The sequence below is a fragment of the Biomphalaria glabrata genome, chromosome 13, assembly GCF_947242115.1.
Source record: "Biomphalaria glabrata chromosome 13, xgBioGlab47.1, whole genome shotgun sequence".
Classification (NCBI taxonomy): domain Eukaryota; kingdom Metazoa; phylum Mollusca; class Gastropoda; family Planorbidae; genus Biomphalaria; species Biomphalaria glabrata.
Window position 1 is genome coordinate 5,897,248 of NC_074723.1, and position 15,920 is coordinate 5,913,167.

Consider the following 15,920-nt stretch of genomic DNA (forward strand, 5'->3'; position numbering starts at 1 on the left):
ATAATACCTCTATTCACAACTTAGTCCAGTTAGTACTACAACAATACCTCTATTCGCAACTTAGTCCAGCCAGTACTACAATAATACCTCTATTCACAATTTAGTCCAACCAGTATTACAATAATACCTCTATTCTCAACTTAGTCCAGCCAGTACTAATATAATACCTCTATTCACAACTTAGTCCAGCCAGTACTACAATAATACCTCTATTCGCAACTTAGTTCAGCCAGTACTACAATAATACCTCTATTCGCAACTTAGTCCAGCCAGTAATACAATAATACCTCTATTCACAACTTAGTCCAACCAGTATTACAATAATACCTCTATTTGCAACTTAGTCCAGCCAGTACTACAATAATACCTCTATTCGCAACTTAGTCCAGCCAGTAATACAATAATACCTCTATTCACAACTTAGTCCAACCAGTATTACAATAATACCTCTATTCGCAACTTAGTCCAGCCAGTACTACAATAATACCTCTATTCGCAACTTAGTCCAGCCAGTACTACAATAATACCTCTTTTCGCAACTTAGTCCACAGTTTACGTATTTATTTATATTTTTTCAGATCTAGATCTAGATCTAGACCTCAAGTGGCACGTTGATTTAAAATAAACCATCTTCAAAAGCCGTATTTTACACCCCAATAAAAATTCATCATAAAAAAAAAAAAAAACGCACGCATACTCACACGTTCAAAAGGGCCTAATATTTTCTGTGACAATTTGTAGGACTTTTAAATTATTCTTTATAATAAAAGCATAGTTGTAGATCTAAATCTAATCGTTTTAAAATTGTTCCACACATGTATCATTGACCACAGTCTTTAAGCTGGACGTAGGTTAAAAAAAAAAGTGTGCATAAGCAGACAAGATTTATTGTTTTGTACTTTAGAGATCAAAATGTCGGCTGTCATATAGTTGGTAAGAATTTTGTTGGTAAATTTAACCCCTGTGGTTTAGATCTTGAATATTGCTTATTTGTCCTAGGCTTATGATTATTATTATTATAGCTTTTATATAGCGCTACTTTCATGCTTATAGCATGCTCAGAGCGCTTTTTGGTCCAATCTCATTTGTGGACCGGTGGGGGGGAGGGGGTATCTAGGAGTTGGTTTTCCGTGCTGCCTTTAGGCGCTCAGTAAACACAACTCTGCCCGAGTCGGGTGTCGAACCTCGAGCCCCTTTCTAGGTAGCCAAGCCAAGCCAAGTTCAAGCGCACTTGGCCTCTCGACCAGAGATTAAATTTTTTCATATTTAGGCTTAATCATCGACGGCTCTAGTTAGAGATGCTTAAAATAGATCAGTTGTTATAATTGTGTCTGTAAAATAGTAATTTACAATTGTCAAAATATAATATGGCACTGATTGATATTCAAAATAAGCTTTTTTTTTTTTGTTTTCATTAAAGTACAAAAGATCATTCTATAAAAAACTTTCACAACGGGGCTTTTAAATTAAACAGATCTTTTTTTTTTTAATTATAAACTAAAGTTAATATTTATCTATAAAGATTATAACTATTTCATAACCACAACTAACGATTAAAAGGCGTCTTATAATTTAGATATTATTACGCTTACCATTTAATACAATTATGAATTTACATAAGCTTAAAACTAACAGCCAGACAGTTTAATTTTGCCAGGCGTGTTCTTGATGTCACCGTCCCAGGTAGACAACTTCCTCATACGAGGGTGGCGGCGCTGAGAAGTTAGGTGGCAGTGGAGAGTCCTTTACTAAGATTGATTCTGGTCGGTTAGTAATTGCAGAGATTTGCATCGCTGGACTTCCGGACGGCTGGATATCGGAAGACGGTGACTCACTTTGATGCTGTTGAGCTCCTCTAATCTGTCCTCTCCCAGATGCTGCGTGCTTGGAGCGTCTGTAATACACGACCAGTATGACTATAACAATGATAACAAAGCAGACGATAGATACAGGCAGCCCGATGGTACTAAACTGTCTTAAGTTTACAGTTGATCTTCTCGGTAACTGTGGTTCAATGGTAAAACCTGTTGAACATTGACAGACTTAATGATTTTAACTCTAAGAAGTATTACTAACAATAATACAATAATAAAAAATGTTTTCAAGGATTAATTCCAGCTTTCTTAAAAAAATTAAAAGTTTTTTTTACCTAGCAACAATTGTAAAAAATTAACCAATTAATTAATTAACTATTATTAATTTATTTTTTTCTATCTCGAACAAGGGAAAGAAATTGTAATGACTGAAGTGTTACTATAAGCTGAATTAGTCCCCTTTATAGGTCGTCGTCTGAGTCTAAGTGAACACAAACATGTAAAATAGGACGAGTCTATAGAAACAATAAATAACTCTACAATCTTACATGTTCACAATGCAATCTTTTATGTTCATAATACAAGCTTCAATGTTCACAATACAAGCTTCAATGTTCATAATGCAATCTTTCACTGACAAAGTGGTTACCGTATCTCACGGATCAATGTGTGTATGTATGTATAATCTATTTTTACACTCTGCGCGAATGACCGGAAGTGTGTTTGTTGTCAGAGAGTGGTCAGACAGAGTCCAGCTTGTGTGAGATGTCGTAAAGATTATTAAAGTGTATGTGTTTGATCGAGTGCTGCTTGTTGATTTATAAATAAAGCTGAACCAGTGATAATTATACCTACTGCGTTATAAGTAGATAGAGTTATATAATAGGAAAGCTGTAACACCATATTAGCTTGAGAAGCCCGGGTACACTTAATAGAAGCTTTATTATTTTTTTTTAAGTATTTGTTTTTAATGTTTCTCTTGTTACCACAATAAGTTAGTTCAGATCTAATAATTAAAGCCATTCGTAAGTTGTCTGAATGCATATATTATTATTAATATTCAGGTATATGTCAATCTATATATGTATAACTGATTAGGTGAAATTTGGCATTAATCTTCCTTAGGTTATTGAGGTGACCGGCGGATATGTTAGAGCATATTGCCCAAGGTCAACGCTTCTCAGCCACAACGTGACGACCCAGTGGCAACAGCCGTTAGGGAAAACGAACTTAACGAGAGTCTGTTGAACAGGCCGAATAGAAGGGCGCCCTAACTATTCTCCAACTATCCACACATGGTAACCTAAGGGCGATTCTAAGACCTGCATGGCTGATGTGATACAGAGACGGTATATGGGAGAGGCTCCCGGTGTGCCCGAAGGCTCTGATGAATGATCAATGGGTAACAGAGAGATGGAAAAAATACATCTGCTTGGATCTCTTCTAAAAAAATCAATGTTTCAGACATGCCGACGGAACGAAAATGTCATGGACATAGATTTCCAAGTGTCATTGACTTGACTCTTACCACAATCACAAAGAACCTACTACATTTTGTAATAAACATCCGTAATGCCGGGTATTTCAGCTAGTACCAAATATGACTAGTAAAGTATAGTTCCCCTTTCAGACCTTGTGGTCTATAGGGCAGATGATGTAACGGTCATCTGATTCTGTGGCCTACGGTAAACGAGGGTGTCATGTGGCCAGCACAACGACTAACCGCCTTTACTTTCCCCAACTAATGTCAGGTACCCATTAGAGCTGGATGGACTCAGAGGCGCCCAAGGATCCCGAAATAAAAATCCCAGTCTTCACCAGGTTTCGAACCCGGGACCCTCGGTTCAGAAGCCAAGCGCTTTACCGCTCAGCCACCACACCTCCTACCAAATAGGACTAGTTCAAGATATTACTTCGTCCCTTTTTGTACAAATATTTGCTCTACTCTAATTACGTCTAAATAAAACCGACCTCTACATTGTATAAAAACAATGAAATACAAAATATACTTACAGTTCATGACTTGCAATTGTATCAGCTTGGTAACATTTAGCCCTCCTTGTAGAGTGCATCCTAACTTTTGAACGTACGCCTGTGGCTCACGGTATAAGTTGTGGGTGTCCCTGGTCAAGGTATAACTCAACGAGCTGCCAACTGTCCTGTCAAATAATTTGACGAGTCCTTCTGAGTTCTCGTACATTACAGTCAACACCGAGTCGGAGCTTCCCTTCGACTGACAGGTCACAGTGACATCCTGATTCTCGCAGATCAATACATCAGTGGTAGTTAGTCCGTTTACAGATACATCTAAACCTTAAAAGGGGAAATAAATCAGGATTTACTAAAGAGATCAGCTCTAATGAAGATAGTTCATATGTAACGGCAAAGGCAAAAGGGGAGGTTATGTAGTGCTACCGATTTACATTATTTAATATTTAGAGTTATCTCCCGTCATCCATTTACGGACTAATTTAAAACTTTGCAAAACTATTTATTGGTATAGACAAGACATAAATCAATGAAATGAAATAACCAATTATCAATTAATTACTGGTAATTAATTATTTTGTTTGATACCAACATGAAAACTTACTACTTCAGTATTCACAGCTATGGTTAAATATGTAAGGTTTTATATCATAATCTATTGAACATGATATTTCTCGTTTTTGTTTAATATTGAATAAGGGAAATAACTTAAACATTATTGACATATATAGTTTCTAGTGTAGAGTTATTTTCCTTAAATAAGCTTTTTTGTTTCCTAAAAAAAAGAAAAGGATTTTCCAATGCTAATATCAACTCACTCAGGGCCGGTCCGTACAGTTGCGGGGCCCTATGCAAAACTGATTGCGCGGGGCCTAGTCTGGGTGGGAAAAAGGATAATAAATTAAAATTAAGTTTTGTATTATAAGGTAAATCGACTTTCAATTTTATTCATTCTTTACTAAGTACAAAATTGCGATCAAATTAACTTTACTTTACGAACTTTGCAACCTATGACATATATCTATACCTGTGACTATGAAAGTAAATAAAGTATTGGAACTTCCGATTAATATGAAAATTAGCCCCATTATTACATTTTATTACATGAAAGCTGACAATTATTTTTTTCTTTTATCGCGCATAGGATAGGCATTTTCCGCAATGAATGAAACCCACAAATGACAATTTAGTATATTTTTCAGGAGATTTTTATGAGTTTTCCGGAGATTTTAATAAATTCAGGAGATTGCATGACGCGTAGGACGTAATCATCTTCTTTTTTGAAGTAACGTCTGTGTTATATAAGATAAGATAAGATTTCCAGGAATTTTCCGCATATATTTTGCAATATAATGATTTCACCTAGAATTAGCGCGGGGCCTATGAAAGCGCGGGGCCCACTGCGACCGCATAGGTTGCAGTGGTCTAAGACCGGCCCTGAACTCACTCTGTCTGTCTGTTTGTCTGTCTGGTAAAAATGTTTTTACACGTTATTTATCAAATCCCCAATCTCTGATCAAGCTGAAATTAGCACAATTATTTCTTGTACCGGTTGAATCAATTGTTTCATTGTGCTCTATGAAGAGTTGAATTCATTAATAGATCTGCTTGAAGGTTTCTGTACAAAGTCATACATAAGGGATGTGCAGTTAATAGAGGAACCTTTTCTTTATTTTTAAGGCTTCATGCCTCTTTTTAGTTATCGGGCCTCATACCGTTTTTTTTTTAGTGGATACCTACCGCCGATATTAATTGTTTCCAATTAATATCGGAGATAATTAGTCTAATAGAAGAACTTTTTTAAAATCTAATTTTATGGATTGATGCTTCTTTTATGGACTTACTTTTCCCTATTAGGGATTAATTTTTTTAGCGGCCCCCGAAAGGGGAAAAGACGCTATTAGTTTTGTGTGAAATGTCTGTCCGTCTGTCCGTTCGTCCCGTTTAGATCTCGTAAACTAGAAAGGATAGTGAAAATCCGACATCACAATATTTTAGATTTTAGACAATCAAAGTTCTGATGGAACGGCTACTTCTAATTTTTTAAATCACTTATGCAAGCAGTTTTTTAAAAAGAGAAAATGCTATTTAGTATGCATTAAAAAATAGACCTAATTTAAAACGAATTGTAATCTTATAAACTGCATTTTCATAAGCATTCGTATTATGGTAGAGGAAATGATAAGTTTTATTGACGATACGAATAACGCAATGAGCTCTATCAAAACAATTACATCTAATATAACACGTAATAGGCCAGGTAAAGCGCTTGGCTTCCGAACGGGTGTCCCGGGTTCGAATCCTGGTGAAGACTGAGATTTTCAACTTCGGAATCCTTGTGCGCCTCTGAGTTCACCCAGCCTTAATAGGTACCTGACATTAGTTGGGGAAAAGCAAAAGCGGTTGGTCGTTGTGCTGGCTTCATGACACCCTCGTTAACCGTAGGCCACAAAAACAGATGAACTTTACATCATCTGCCCTATAGACCACAAGGTCTGAAAGGGGAACTAGTTAGGCCAGGCTCACATCTAACTTTGCATTCACTTGCACCTATTCTTTGATACTCGGGACCGTTGGGACACTACACAAGATCTGTCAACCTTCTTTCTCCATTCTTATCTCTCATTTGTCTTTGATATAATTTAATTCGGATGTTCTTTCTTAAAATATTGAAACCTGCCTGGGTGGACCACTTCGGTGGCCGATTTTGAGTTTTTGTCTCCACACAAACTGTCTTTGTAACCTTGTATTTTTTTTTTTTTTGGTCATTTCGGCCGTATATCAATTTGTTTAATTGGACACCTACCACTCATAGTAATTGTTTCCAATTAATATCGTGGAGATGATGTCAATTGGTTATCGTATTAATATAATACTCTATGTGTTTTTGATACATTAACAACTATCATTTAAAGATGTATATACAATGAGAAAGTATGGATTATTATCGGTTGCATAAAGGAGGAATAGATTTGTACAAACATCAACTTTTTTTTATACTTGTTCTGATTTAGTATTTTTTAACATCTAAGCTGGATTAGCAATGGAAACAGAAATACATGATCTGATCATCTCAACGGCTTTGACTTCTGATTAAAGTGAACCACAGCTACATCCAACGGTCGAAATTTCCGGCTGCTAAAAAGTAAGTTATTTCCCTTGGAGGTAACCCCTGGCTAATCAAGTTATTTCGAGTATGACAAATGACCAAAATGTTACATTTCTATCTGCTTCACGATTCATGCCAATAGTATATCCGCCGTCTGCTGCAGTTTGATTCATGGCTTTCTTTTTACAAACAATCTAAACTTCTGTAATATAACTAAAAAAAAAGAAGTTAAAAAGACTTATTGCACAAATTCAGAGGTGGCTCCCAAAGGGTCCTCCCAGTTTAGTCCCCAGTTTGGTAAGCAAAGCAAGGTTTCAGTATTTTCAGCCCAAACATCAGAAATTATTAACTACAATTTATAAAATGCCAGTATCCTTCCTGCATACGAAATAGACGTCTGATGGGCAAAATAATTATTATTACTATTATTATTACATTGTTAATATGTATAAGTATTTAATGAACCTATTGTTATGAGCATGTGGTTCACTGTGAGTCAGATATAATGGTTCAATACTTCGTCTGTTCACAAGATAATGCTCAGGTTTGTTTGTTTATCTTTGACCACCCTGAGACTATCGGTTCGTTGCTTTTTTTTATAAATCACTAGATGGTAGTATATGATGGTGCTTTTATCGATTGCCAGGTAATGGTTAAAAGGTAGTCAAATATAGTGGTATATGATGGTGCTTTTATCGATTGCCAGGTAATGGTTAAAAGGTAATCAAATATAATGGTATATGATGGTGATTTTATCGATTGCCAGGTAATGGTTAAAAGGTAATCAAATATAATGGTATATGATGGTGATTTTATCGATTGACAGGTAATGGTTAAAAGGTAATCAAATATAATGGTATATGATGGTGATTTTATCGATTGCCAGGTAATGGTTAAAAGGTAATCAAATATAATGGTATATGATGGTGATTTTATCGATTGACAGGTAATGGTTAAAAGGTAATCAAATATAATGGTATATGATGGTGATTTTATCGATTGACAGGTAATGGTTAAAAGGTAATCAAATATAATGGTATATGATGGTGCTTTTATCGATTGCCAGGTAATGGTTAAAAGGTAATCAAATATAATGGTATATGATGGTGCTTTTATCGATTGCCAGGTAATGGTTAAAAGGTAATCAAATATAATGGTATATGATGGTGCTTTTATCGATTGCCAGGTAATGGTTAAAAGGTAATCAAATATAATGGTATATGATGGTGCTTTTATCGATTGCCAGGTAATGGTTAAAAGGTAATCACATATAATGGTATATGATGGTGCTTTTATCGATTGCCAGGTAATGGTTAAAAGGTAATCAAATATAATGGTATATGATTGTGATTTTATCGATTGCCAGGTAATGGTTAAAAGGTAATCAAATATAATGGTATATGATGGTGCTTTTATCGATTGCCAGGTAATGGTTAAAAGGTAATCAAATATAATGGTATATGATGGTGCTTTTATCACATATTTAAAATGCTTACTTGTTACTTCGACAATCCATGTCACAAGACTGTTATTATTATAATCCTGGCACTCTATTCGTTTCAGGTAAGGGTCCACTCTAATGGCATGAAAATATGATGTTTTTGGACTTGCCATATGTGAACTATTATATTCTTCTGGCTTTTTATAACTGACAATAACACCTGTTAAAAAATACATATAAAGTATTTACACACATACACAGGTAGTGACACACACACACACAACAAAGTACATCACATTATAGCATGTGCGATCCTTTGCGATTGTGTAGATACATTTATGAATGATAATAAAGAATGGAAGCACTGGGAAGTCAATATGGCCTGGATGTCTTTGAAAGAGTTTCATTCAAGGCATATGACAAAGTAGATGGGAGAAAGACGTCGACAGATCATGTGTGGTGCCGAAACATAAAAACCGATTAAGAGATAGGTGAAGGCGAATCTGAATAATAACAGTAATTATAAATACTTTATCTTCTAGCCAGCTTTATTGCTGCTGAGCTATGAGCTCTTTTGCAGACTGTGCCAAGGGAAAAAAAGTGTGGTGTTTTCTTCAGATGTTCAGCACTGCCGTACAGGCTGTTAGGCTGTAGTGGAAGTAGGGTCTGCCTAAGGTGGATTTAGGAAGGGGCATTCAAAGAGGATATAGTTTACGTTTTCATTAAGGTGGGCGCAGTGTCTGCAAAGGGGGAGTTGTGTGGAGTTCATTGTGAGTTTGTATTTATCCTAAATGACTTTTTATAATTTATAATTCTTAATTTAAGTACAAGAAAAACATAAAAGAATACTTGAAAAAAAAAGCTTATAATATGTGCATCGTATGAAATATTTTGTATCAGTTTTGTAATTATATGCTTGGCTTGCCTAGACACAATAAATCTGTGCGAATATAAATGTTTTTGACAATTGTTTTAGTTAGCTTTTAGCTTTCTCATAGCGTTATAATCCAATCATCTGTCTGGACCAGTTGTGAAAGGGGGAAGAAAGAATGGGGGGTATCTTGGTGAATGTTTTCATTATCGTTTTTTTTAAAGCATAAAAAAAAAATGTTCACTCAGGGCTCATGATTCCTCAAGGGGACTAATTCAACTAATACCACCACATCTGTCAAGTATGAGTTCTTTCCCTTGTTAAAGACACCAAACAAAATAATGAATTAGCAATAGTTAATAAATTAATTGGTTAACTTTTTTCCGATTCTTGTGTTGCCAGGTAAAATTTCAGCTTAAATCCAAGATTGGGTGTGGGAAAAATAACATGTACAAACCTTTTACCATACAGACAGACAGATTGAGTTAATACAAGCTTTTTAAATAGAACATACATATATGTGAAAGAAAATTACATTTTTATTTATTAAATTCAATTATTTTTTATAGTCTTACTAGAGCCTAGTTCGTTAGTACAACCCACATAGGTGGAGTTTCTCTGGCATAATGCTGCTCGAGACCTAGAGTTTCCAAAAGTGACCATCCACTGGACATTTCCGTGAAGACACTCAACAGTGAAGTTCTGAAGTTCTATTAATCGCAGACTGTTGATTGTAGAGCCGAGAACGGTGTCTGGAAGTGGAGTGGTATACATAGACAAATTACAATTATTTACATTCCATTTATATAGATACGAATATTGCAAAAAAAAACGCCACCTTTTTTTTTTGCTTCACAATATTTGTATTTAGATTAGTGTAGATAAAAAATCCAAATAGATAACGCAATACGGTAATCGGTGAGAATGATAGTGACGACAATGAGGATATGACAAGATAATGAATGATATTAAATAAAGCAAGCTGAGCTTGACCATAAAAAATAGAAGGTTAAATCTAAGTTTAATAAAAGTTTTAAAAAATACATTATTATTATGATTACTATTACTATTACTATTATTATTATTATTATTATTATTATTATTATTATTATTATTATTATTATTATTATGTTAGAAACGAAAGAGTATCCATGTTCCGACACTGCCAGGGTTGAGTTTCGTTAAAGAGAAACAAAATTCATTGTAGTCCCCTAGTCCCTTTATCAGTCGTATCATAACTATTATTGATAAGCGTATTTAAAGTAACCAGAACCAATATAGTAACTTTCAGCATACATATTGAAATGTGAATAACCTTTTACAGCTACTCTGTTTGTTTGTTTGTTTGTTAAAATGTTCCTTCAAAGTTGAAGATAATTACTTCCTAGTCCAAACCAACCTCCCGCAGGGCGACGTGGGATGGGAGCGGGCAGGGTGTGAACCCTGGACCATCGATAAATCTGAACGACAGTCCAGCGCGCAAACCGCACGACCAGGCAGCCATACTCTTTGGTGTAGATGGTTATAACATCAGTGGTTTCAGAAGAGGTTCAAAATATGACTTTATAAAGTTTAAGAATTTAAAAAGACTTACACTTGAACATACAAAGCAGTGCAAATCCAATCGACCATAATGAAACTAAGTACATACTCTGGTAGACAATTCTGGAAATAGAGGTTTGTCTAAGCTAGAAATTTGTTTGGATGGTTTTGATAATTTATACATTTCTTAAACGTTTGTCAGGGACCAAATCTTCCTAAACTAAATGAGTCCGAAATTCTGTGGCTTTAATGTACACTGTTCGACAGCGAGATAAACCTGCGTCAAGGACCGGTTAAAGTCCGCGGGCCAAAGTTTAGGCATCACTAACGTCACCACTTACATAAGAAAAAGGTCAAATACCAAACAAAGTAAAGAAAAGAAATATATTACTTAAAAAAAAAAAAAAGAAAAAAAAAGAGTATATCTAAGGTTCATCATCATCATCATCACTCCTTTGAGTTCCTCATGAAACATAGGGCCTCGACAAAAACACGCCACTCTCCACGGTCTCTTGCTAGCTTTTTGATGGTGTCCCAGCTCTTCCCGGTCTTCTCTGCTTCTTCAAGTACACTGCGTCGCCATGTTCTTTTTGGTCTTCCTCTGCGTCTTGTTCCCTGGGGGTTCCACTCTAAGGCCTGCCTAGCTCTGTTGCTGGTATCTTTTCTAAGGGTGTGACCAATCCATCTCCACTTCCTCTCTAAGATCTGCATTTCTATATTTTTCTGTCCACTCATCTCCCACAGATTGGTGTTTTCTACTTCTATATCTAAGGTTACGAACCACTTATTATTGCCATTCATCTAAAACTGGCAGGGTTTAGATCCCTTTCTGGTTAATATTTTTTTTTATCCAATCGGTACAATAAATACTTGTACAAAGTTTGAACTTGATCCGAGAATAGGAAATAGGAGAAAAAAACATGTTCAAACGTTTTTACCAGACAGACAGACAGAGGGAGTTTATAGAAGTTTTCTAAAAAAACAACATATGTCTCTAAGTATACACTGTATACAGCATCTTTGGTCTGTTTGTATGTCTCCTTGATTGTTCGATACATGTAAAATTACAAATGTCTCGCCTATCTTTAAGATTTAGTTTTCATGGACATAGCCAAAAACCTATTGCAAAACTAATACTAAAATCTATAAAAAGTTATATTACAATGTCATATTGAGTGGGCTCCTCTATTGGTAGTTGAATTTGTCTGCTAGTGTATTGTAACATTTTTTGGTTAATAAGAAGAGGAATTATCCCCCCTTGTCAACGATTCACAAAACTCTTCGCTATCAGAGTGGTTACCGAGTTGGCATGAGAAGGCCTTTATTATAACTCTGCGATACGGCCTATACTGATTAAGTCTGGCAGCTATTACCGTAAAAATACACGTATCATTTATAGCTCTCTACAACTTACATAAATATGCCATACAATTACAATGATTATGAATTTATGATAATTCTAATTTTTAAAGTGGAACTCTTAAATGTTTGAGTAAAATAAAGTACATTATAACAACAACAACAAAACTGGAAAATTATTTTTAAATCAAAGAACGAATCCATTAAAATGAGAATCAATCAGCCTACCTTTAAACTCTTCAAGTACAGAGGGGAGTATGAGAAAAGAGAAAGTTACCGCCCTTTCCGCTTACTATGACGATTGCAAAAAACTATAGGATGCAATTTGAATTAAGAAAACTGTTCCATGTTGTCTACCTCAGAACAAAACCACGTCATATGAAAATTGTTTAGGATTCTATGTAAACTGTCAACACACCGTTATTAAGTCTACCTTTCCTTAAAGTGTAACATCCTGTTTTAAGTAACACAGGTCAGGCTAGTCAGGTTACCGATCCATTATTTTAAAACGAATACTAGAATTTAAAAAAAAAGACAGTACTATATTTGGTTAATGATCAGGTCTGATGCCAAGTTACTCAAAAACCTTAGAATGACATAGTTATTACCTAAAGAACATTAAGGACACTTTCAAATTGATTGAATATAATCTTCCAGAACATTTGTTTGTTTTCAACAATATTGTATCATGAATAATCATGATGATCTGACAGAAGCGGACACCGAGTTGAACCAGATTGTGCCGATATATGATTTAGATTTACAAATGCATTAATATATACCCCATTAATGTATCACGCTTCTCTTTAACACAATTATTGTCCAAACACCTCAGCGCCTTGCAAAATGAGCAATCGCCTCTGTGTATTGCAGAAAGTTCTTTCGCCTTAAAAAAAAAATATCCATGCGCCTTTGTATATTGTGAAATTCTAGATCAAAGATTACACCTAGTCAGACAGACAGAGTTGGTTGATGTAAGCTTTGTCAAAAACAAATATCATAATATCTACGGGTAAGAGACTTTTATCTTTTTTTTTTCTTAATCTTGTAGACATTTTATTTTTGCATTTTACGTACAGTATATTAAATCTTCTATCTTATATAATACAGATGTTATGCATGTTAACCAATGTCTTAAATTCTGCCAAGTCACTTGTTTTCCTAGCTAGCTCAGGCAGCCCATTCCATGCTCTAATAGCACTAGGGAAGAAGGAGTATTTGTACAAATTTTTCCTAGCATATGGGACGAGGAATGTGTCTTTATCTTTGTGTCTTTCAGAGTATTTTATTAAATTTTGTTTTTGTATTTGAAGTTTATGATTCAGTGTTTTATGTATAATTGTTACTTTACTTTTGAGTCTTCTGTCCTGAAGGCTTTCTAAATTTAGTAATTTTAATAAAGGTGTTACTCTATTTAACTCACTGTTTGATTGACAACACTGTCGTGATTAAGGAGTGTCCTTTAGTTGCGTGCTGGTAATATATAATTGAAGCTCCAGAGTTACTTCAACCTAGGATCTCATTATAAAATATAAACTATACATTTAAAACAAAAAATTTAGAATATTCATATAAAATTATTTTTTTTATTTAAAAAATGAAATTAAATGTACAACTTCTCTATTTCATTCTTCTGCAAGGTGGCATGATCTTAGCTCTAAGTATTATTTAAAATATAAACTAGTCAACCGGCGACGTAGCATACGCCGCTATTTTTCAGGGCCGGCCTTAGGCCACTGCAACCTACGCGATCGCAGTAGGCCCCGAAATTTCATGGGACCCGCGCTAATTCTAGGTGTATAAACTAATTAATTAAACCATTTTATCATATATAACAGATTTCACGCGGCCTCCTGTAGATTTACCAGAAGCTCCTGGAAATCTCCTGAAATTGCAAAATATACGAAGAAATATCCGGAAATTATTAAAATCTTTTGAAAACTCATACAATACAAATCTCCTAAAATATATAGACAAAACTGACATTTTGGGGTGTTATTCAATATGGAAAACGCCAATCCTACGTGCGATAAAAAAAACGGCATTATGTTATACCCGTAATTGTGGAATCTAGTGAAAGAACGTCTCGCGCCTCAAACTAATGAAGAATTACTTGAGGTTAACAATTCTCGTAGATAGATTGAAACATTTGGTAATTCTTGCTATTGAGCGTGATCTTTGTAGGAAAAAGAATTTTAATGATATACTGTATGACTTCACTACACGCAAGGCTCGTAAAGTAATTCTGTCCGTATTAAAGAATGAATAAAATGCAAAGACGAATTTATTTTCTAATACAAACTCTAATTTTCACTTATTATCCGTATCCCTACACAAACTTGGCGCCGTGAGATCCTTTTTGCATAGGGCCCCACAATGGTTAAGTCCGGCCCTGTTATTTAGTGACGGGCGAACAGCTACTTGTTCTCCCCCCCCCTTTTTTTTTGGCCTCTTAAATTACGTATATATATATATATATATATATATATATATATAGCATAAGTATTTATTTTTAACAGTCTTAATTACGATCCATCAAACGCTCCGTTTCAAATTACAACATAAGTAAAAAAAAATGAATATGTTGATCACGATATACAAGGAAATACATGGAAGTCATAAAATTACAATCTCGGTTATTTGTAATTAGTTATCAACAGGAATATTTATAGTTTGGTGATTACACGTACAGCTTTTGGTTATTTTATCTGATATTTACATTATGGATACCATATTATAACCTTAGCGAAAACATGATTTTACTGCTGGGGGTCGTCACATAGAGGACAATTGTAAAAAGTGGTCGCGGAACTAAAAAGGTTGAGAACCGCTGGTTTTAATAATCTATTTACATTCCATTACGTAGTTCAATATTTAATTTGACACTCCTTAATACACCGCTTCCTTGACCTAGATTTATTTGTTGGGATGGCCATAAGGTTTCCCGCAATCTATGACGTTGTACGTAAAAGGGTTTTCCAGTGTTACGAAAACCTTTATTTATAGCACGCACCGCACAGGATCTCATTACGTCATTTCCTAGCGCATGTCAACAAATTGTTTATCGCGTGTTAATCTCGGTCTAGGTGTGTTCCTGTTCATTCGACGTTATGGACAGGATCGTAGTCTGCTGTAACAGTAACATTGGTGCACCTTAACTGGGACAGTGGGAAACTATAGGTGGGTGGGTAGAGAAGAAGGTGTTTTGTTTTCATGTTTAAGTGATTCCTTAGGTGAGAAAGAGAGAGACAAAAAGAAAAACCAAAGAAAATATAGATCTAGATAGATAGACAGACAGACAGACAGATAGATAGATAGATAGATAGATAGATAGATAGATAGATAGATAGATAAATAGAAAGACAGACAGACAGATAGACAGATAGATAGATAGATAGATAGATAGATAGATAGATAGATAGATAGATAGATAGATAAATAGACAGACAGACAGGTAGATAGATAGATAGATAGATAGATAGATAGATAGATAGATAGATAGATAGATAGATAGATAGATAGATAAATAGACAGACAGATAGATAGATAGATAGATAGATAGATAGATAGATAGATAGATAGATAGATAGATAGATAGATAGACAGACAGACAGACAGACAGACAGATAGACAGATAGATAGATAGATAGATAGATAGATAGACAGATAGATAGATAAATAGACAGACAGGTAGATAAATAGATAGATAGATAGATAGATAGATAGATAGATAGATAGATAGATAGATAGATAGATAGATAGATAGATAGATAGATAGATAGATAGATAGATAGA

The 15,920-nt window shown here is 34.8% G+C and overlaps 2 protein-coding genes across 4 annotated transcripts in view; both read right to left on the reverse strand.

Annotated features, from left to right (window-relative positions):
* The window catches only part of LOC106070416 (GTPase IMAP family member 7-like), a 374,699-nt gene that overhangs the window by 82,498 nt on the left and 276,281 nt on the right, over positions 1 to 15,920 (reverse strand). The window lies entirely within an intron of this gene.
* Positions 1,443 to 12,560, reverse strand: LOC106070419 (uncharacterized). 3 transcript variants are annotated; one of them, XM_056008123.1, is made up of 6 exons: positions 12,354 to 12,560; positions 10,819 to 10,889; positions 9,800 to 9,976; positions 8,409 to 8,573; positions 3,828 to 4,127; positions 1,443 to 1,894 (listed from the first exon to the last, which is right to left on the reverse strand). In XM_056008123.1, exons 2-6 carry the CDS (start codon positions 10,871 to 10,873, stop codon positions 1,749 to 1,751), a joined length of 843 nt encoding a protein of 280 aa, XP_055864098.1. In that variant the 5' UTR covers positions 10,874 to 10,889; positions 12,354 to 12,560; the 3' UTR covers positions 1,443 to 1,748. The 3 variants fall into 3 exon arrangements, with proteins under 3 accessions (XP_055864098.1, XP_055864097.1, XP_055864096.1); XM_056008121.1 differs by having other exon boundaries at positions 1,445 to 2,024; XM_056008122.1 differs by lacking the exon at positions 10,819 to 10,889 and having other exon boundaries at positions 1,444 to 2,024.

What these genes read in the sequence shown, in the direction of transcription:
- LOC106070419 (XM_056008121.1), bottom strand. Translation starts at nt 10,873, where the DNA reads ATGTACTTAGTTTCATTATGGTCGATTGGATTTGCACTGCTTTGTATG. An exon ending in ACTGCTTTGTATGTTCAAGT is followed by an intron (nt 9,977 to 10,818) that starts GTAAGTCTTTTT and finishes CTCCACTTCCAG; the next exon opens with ACACCGTTCTCGGCTCTACA. An exon ending in ATGGATTGTCGAAGTAACAA is followed by an intron (nt 4,128 to 8,408) that starts GTAAGCATTTTA and finishes TCCCCTTTTAAG; the next exon opens with GTTTAGATGTATCTGTAAAC.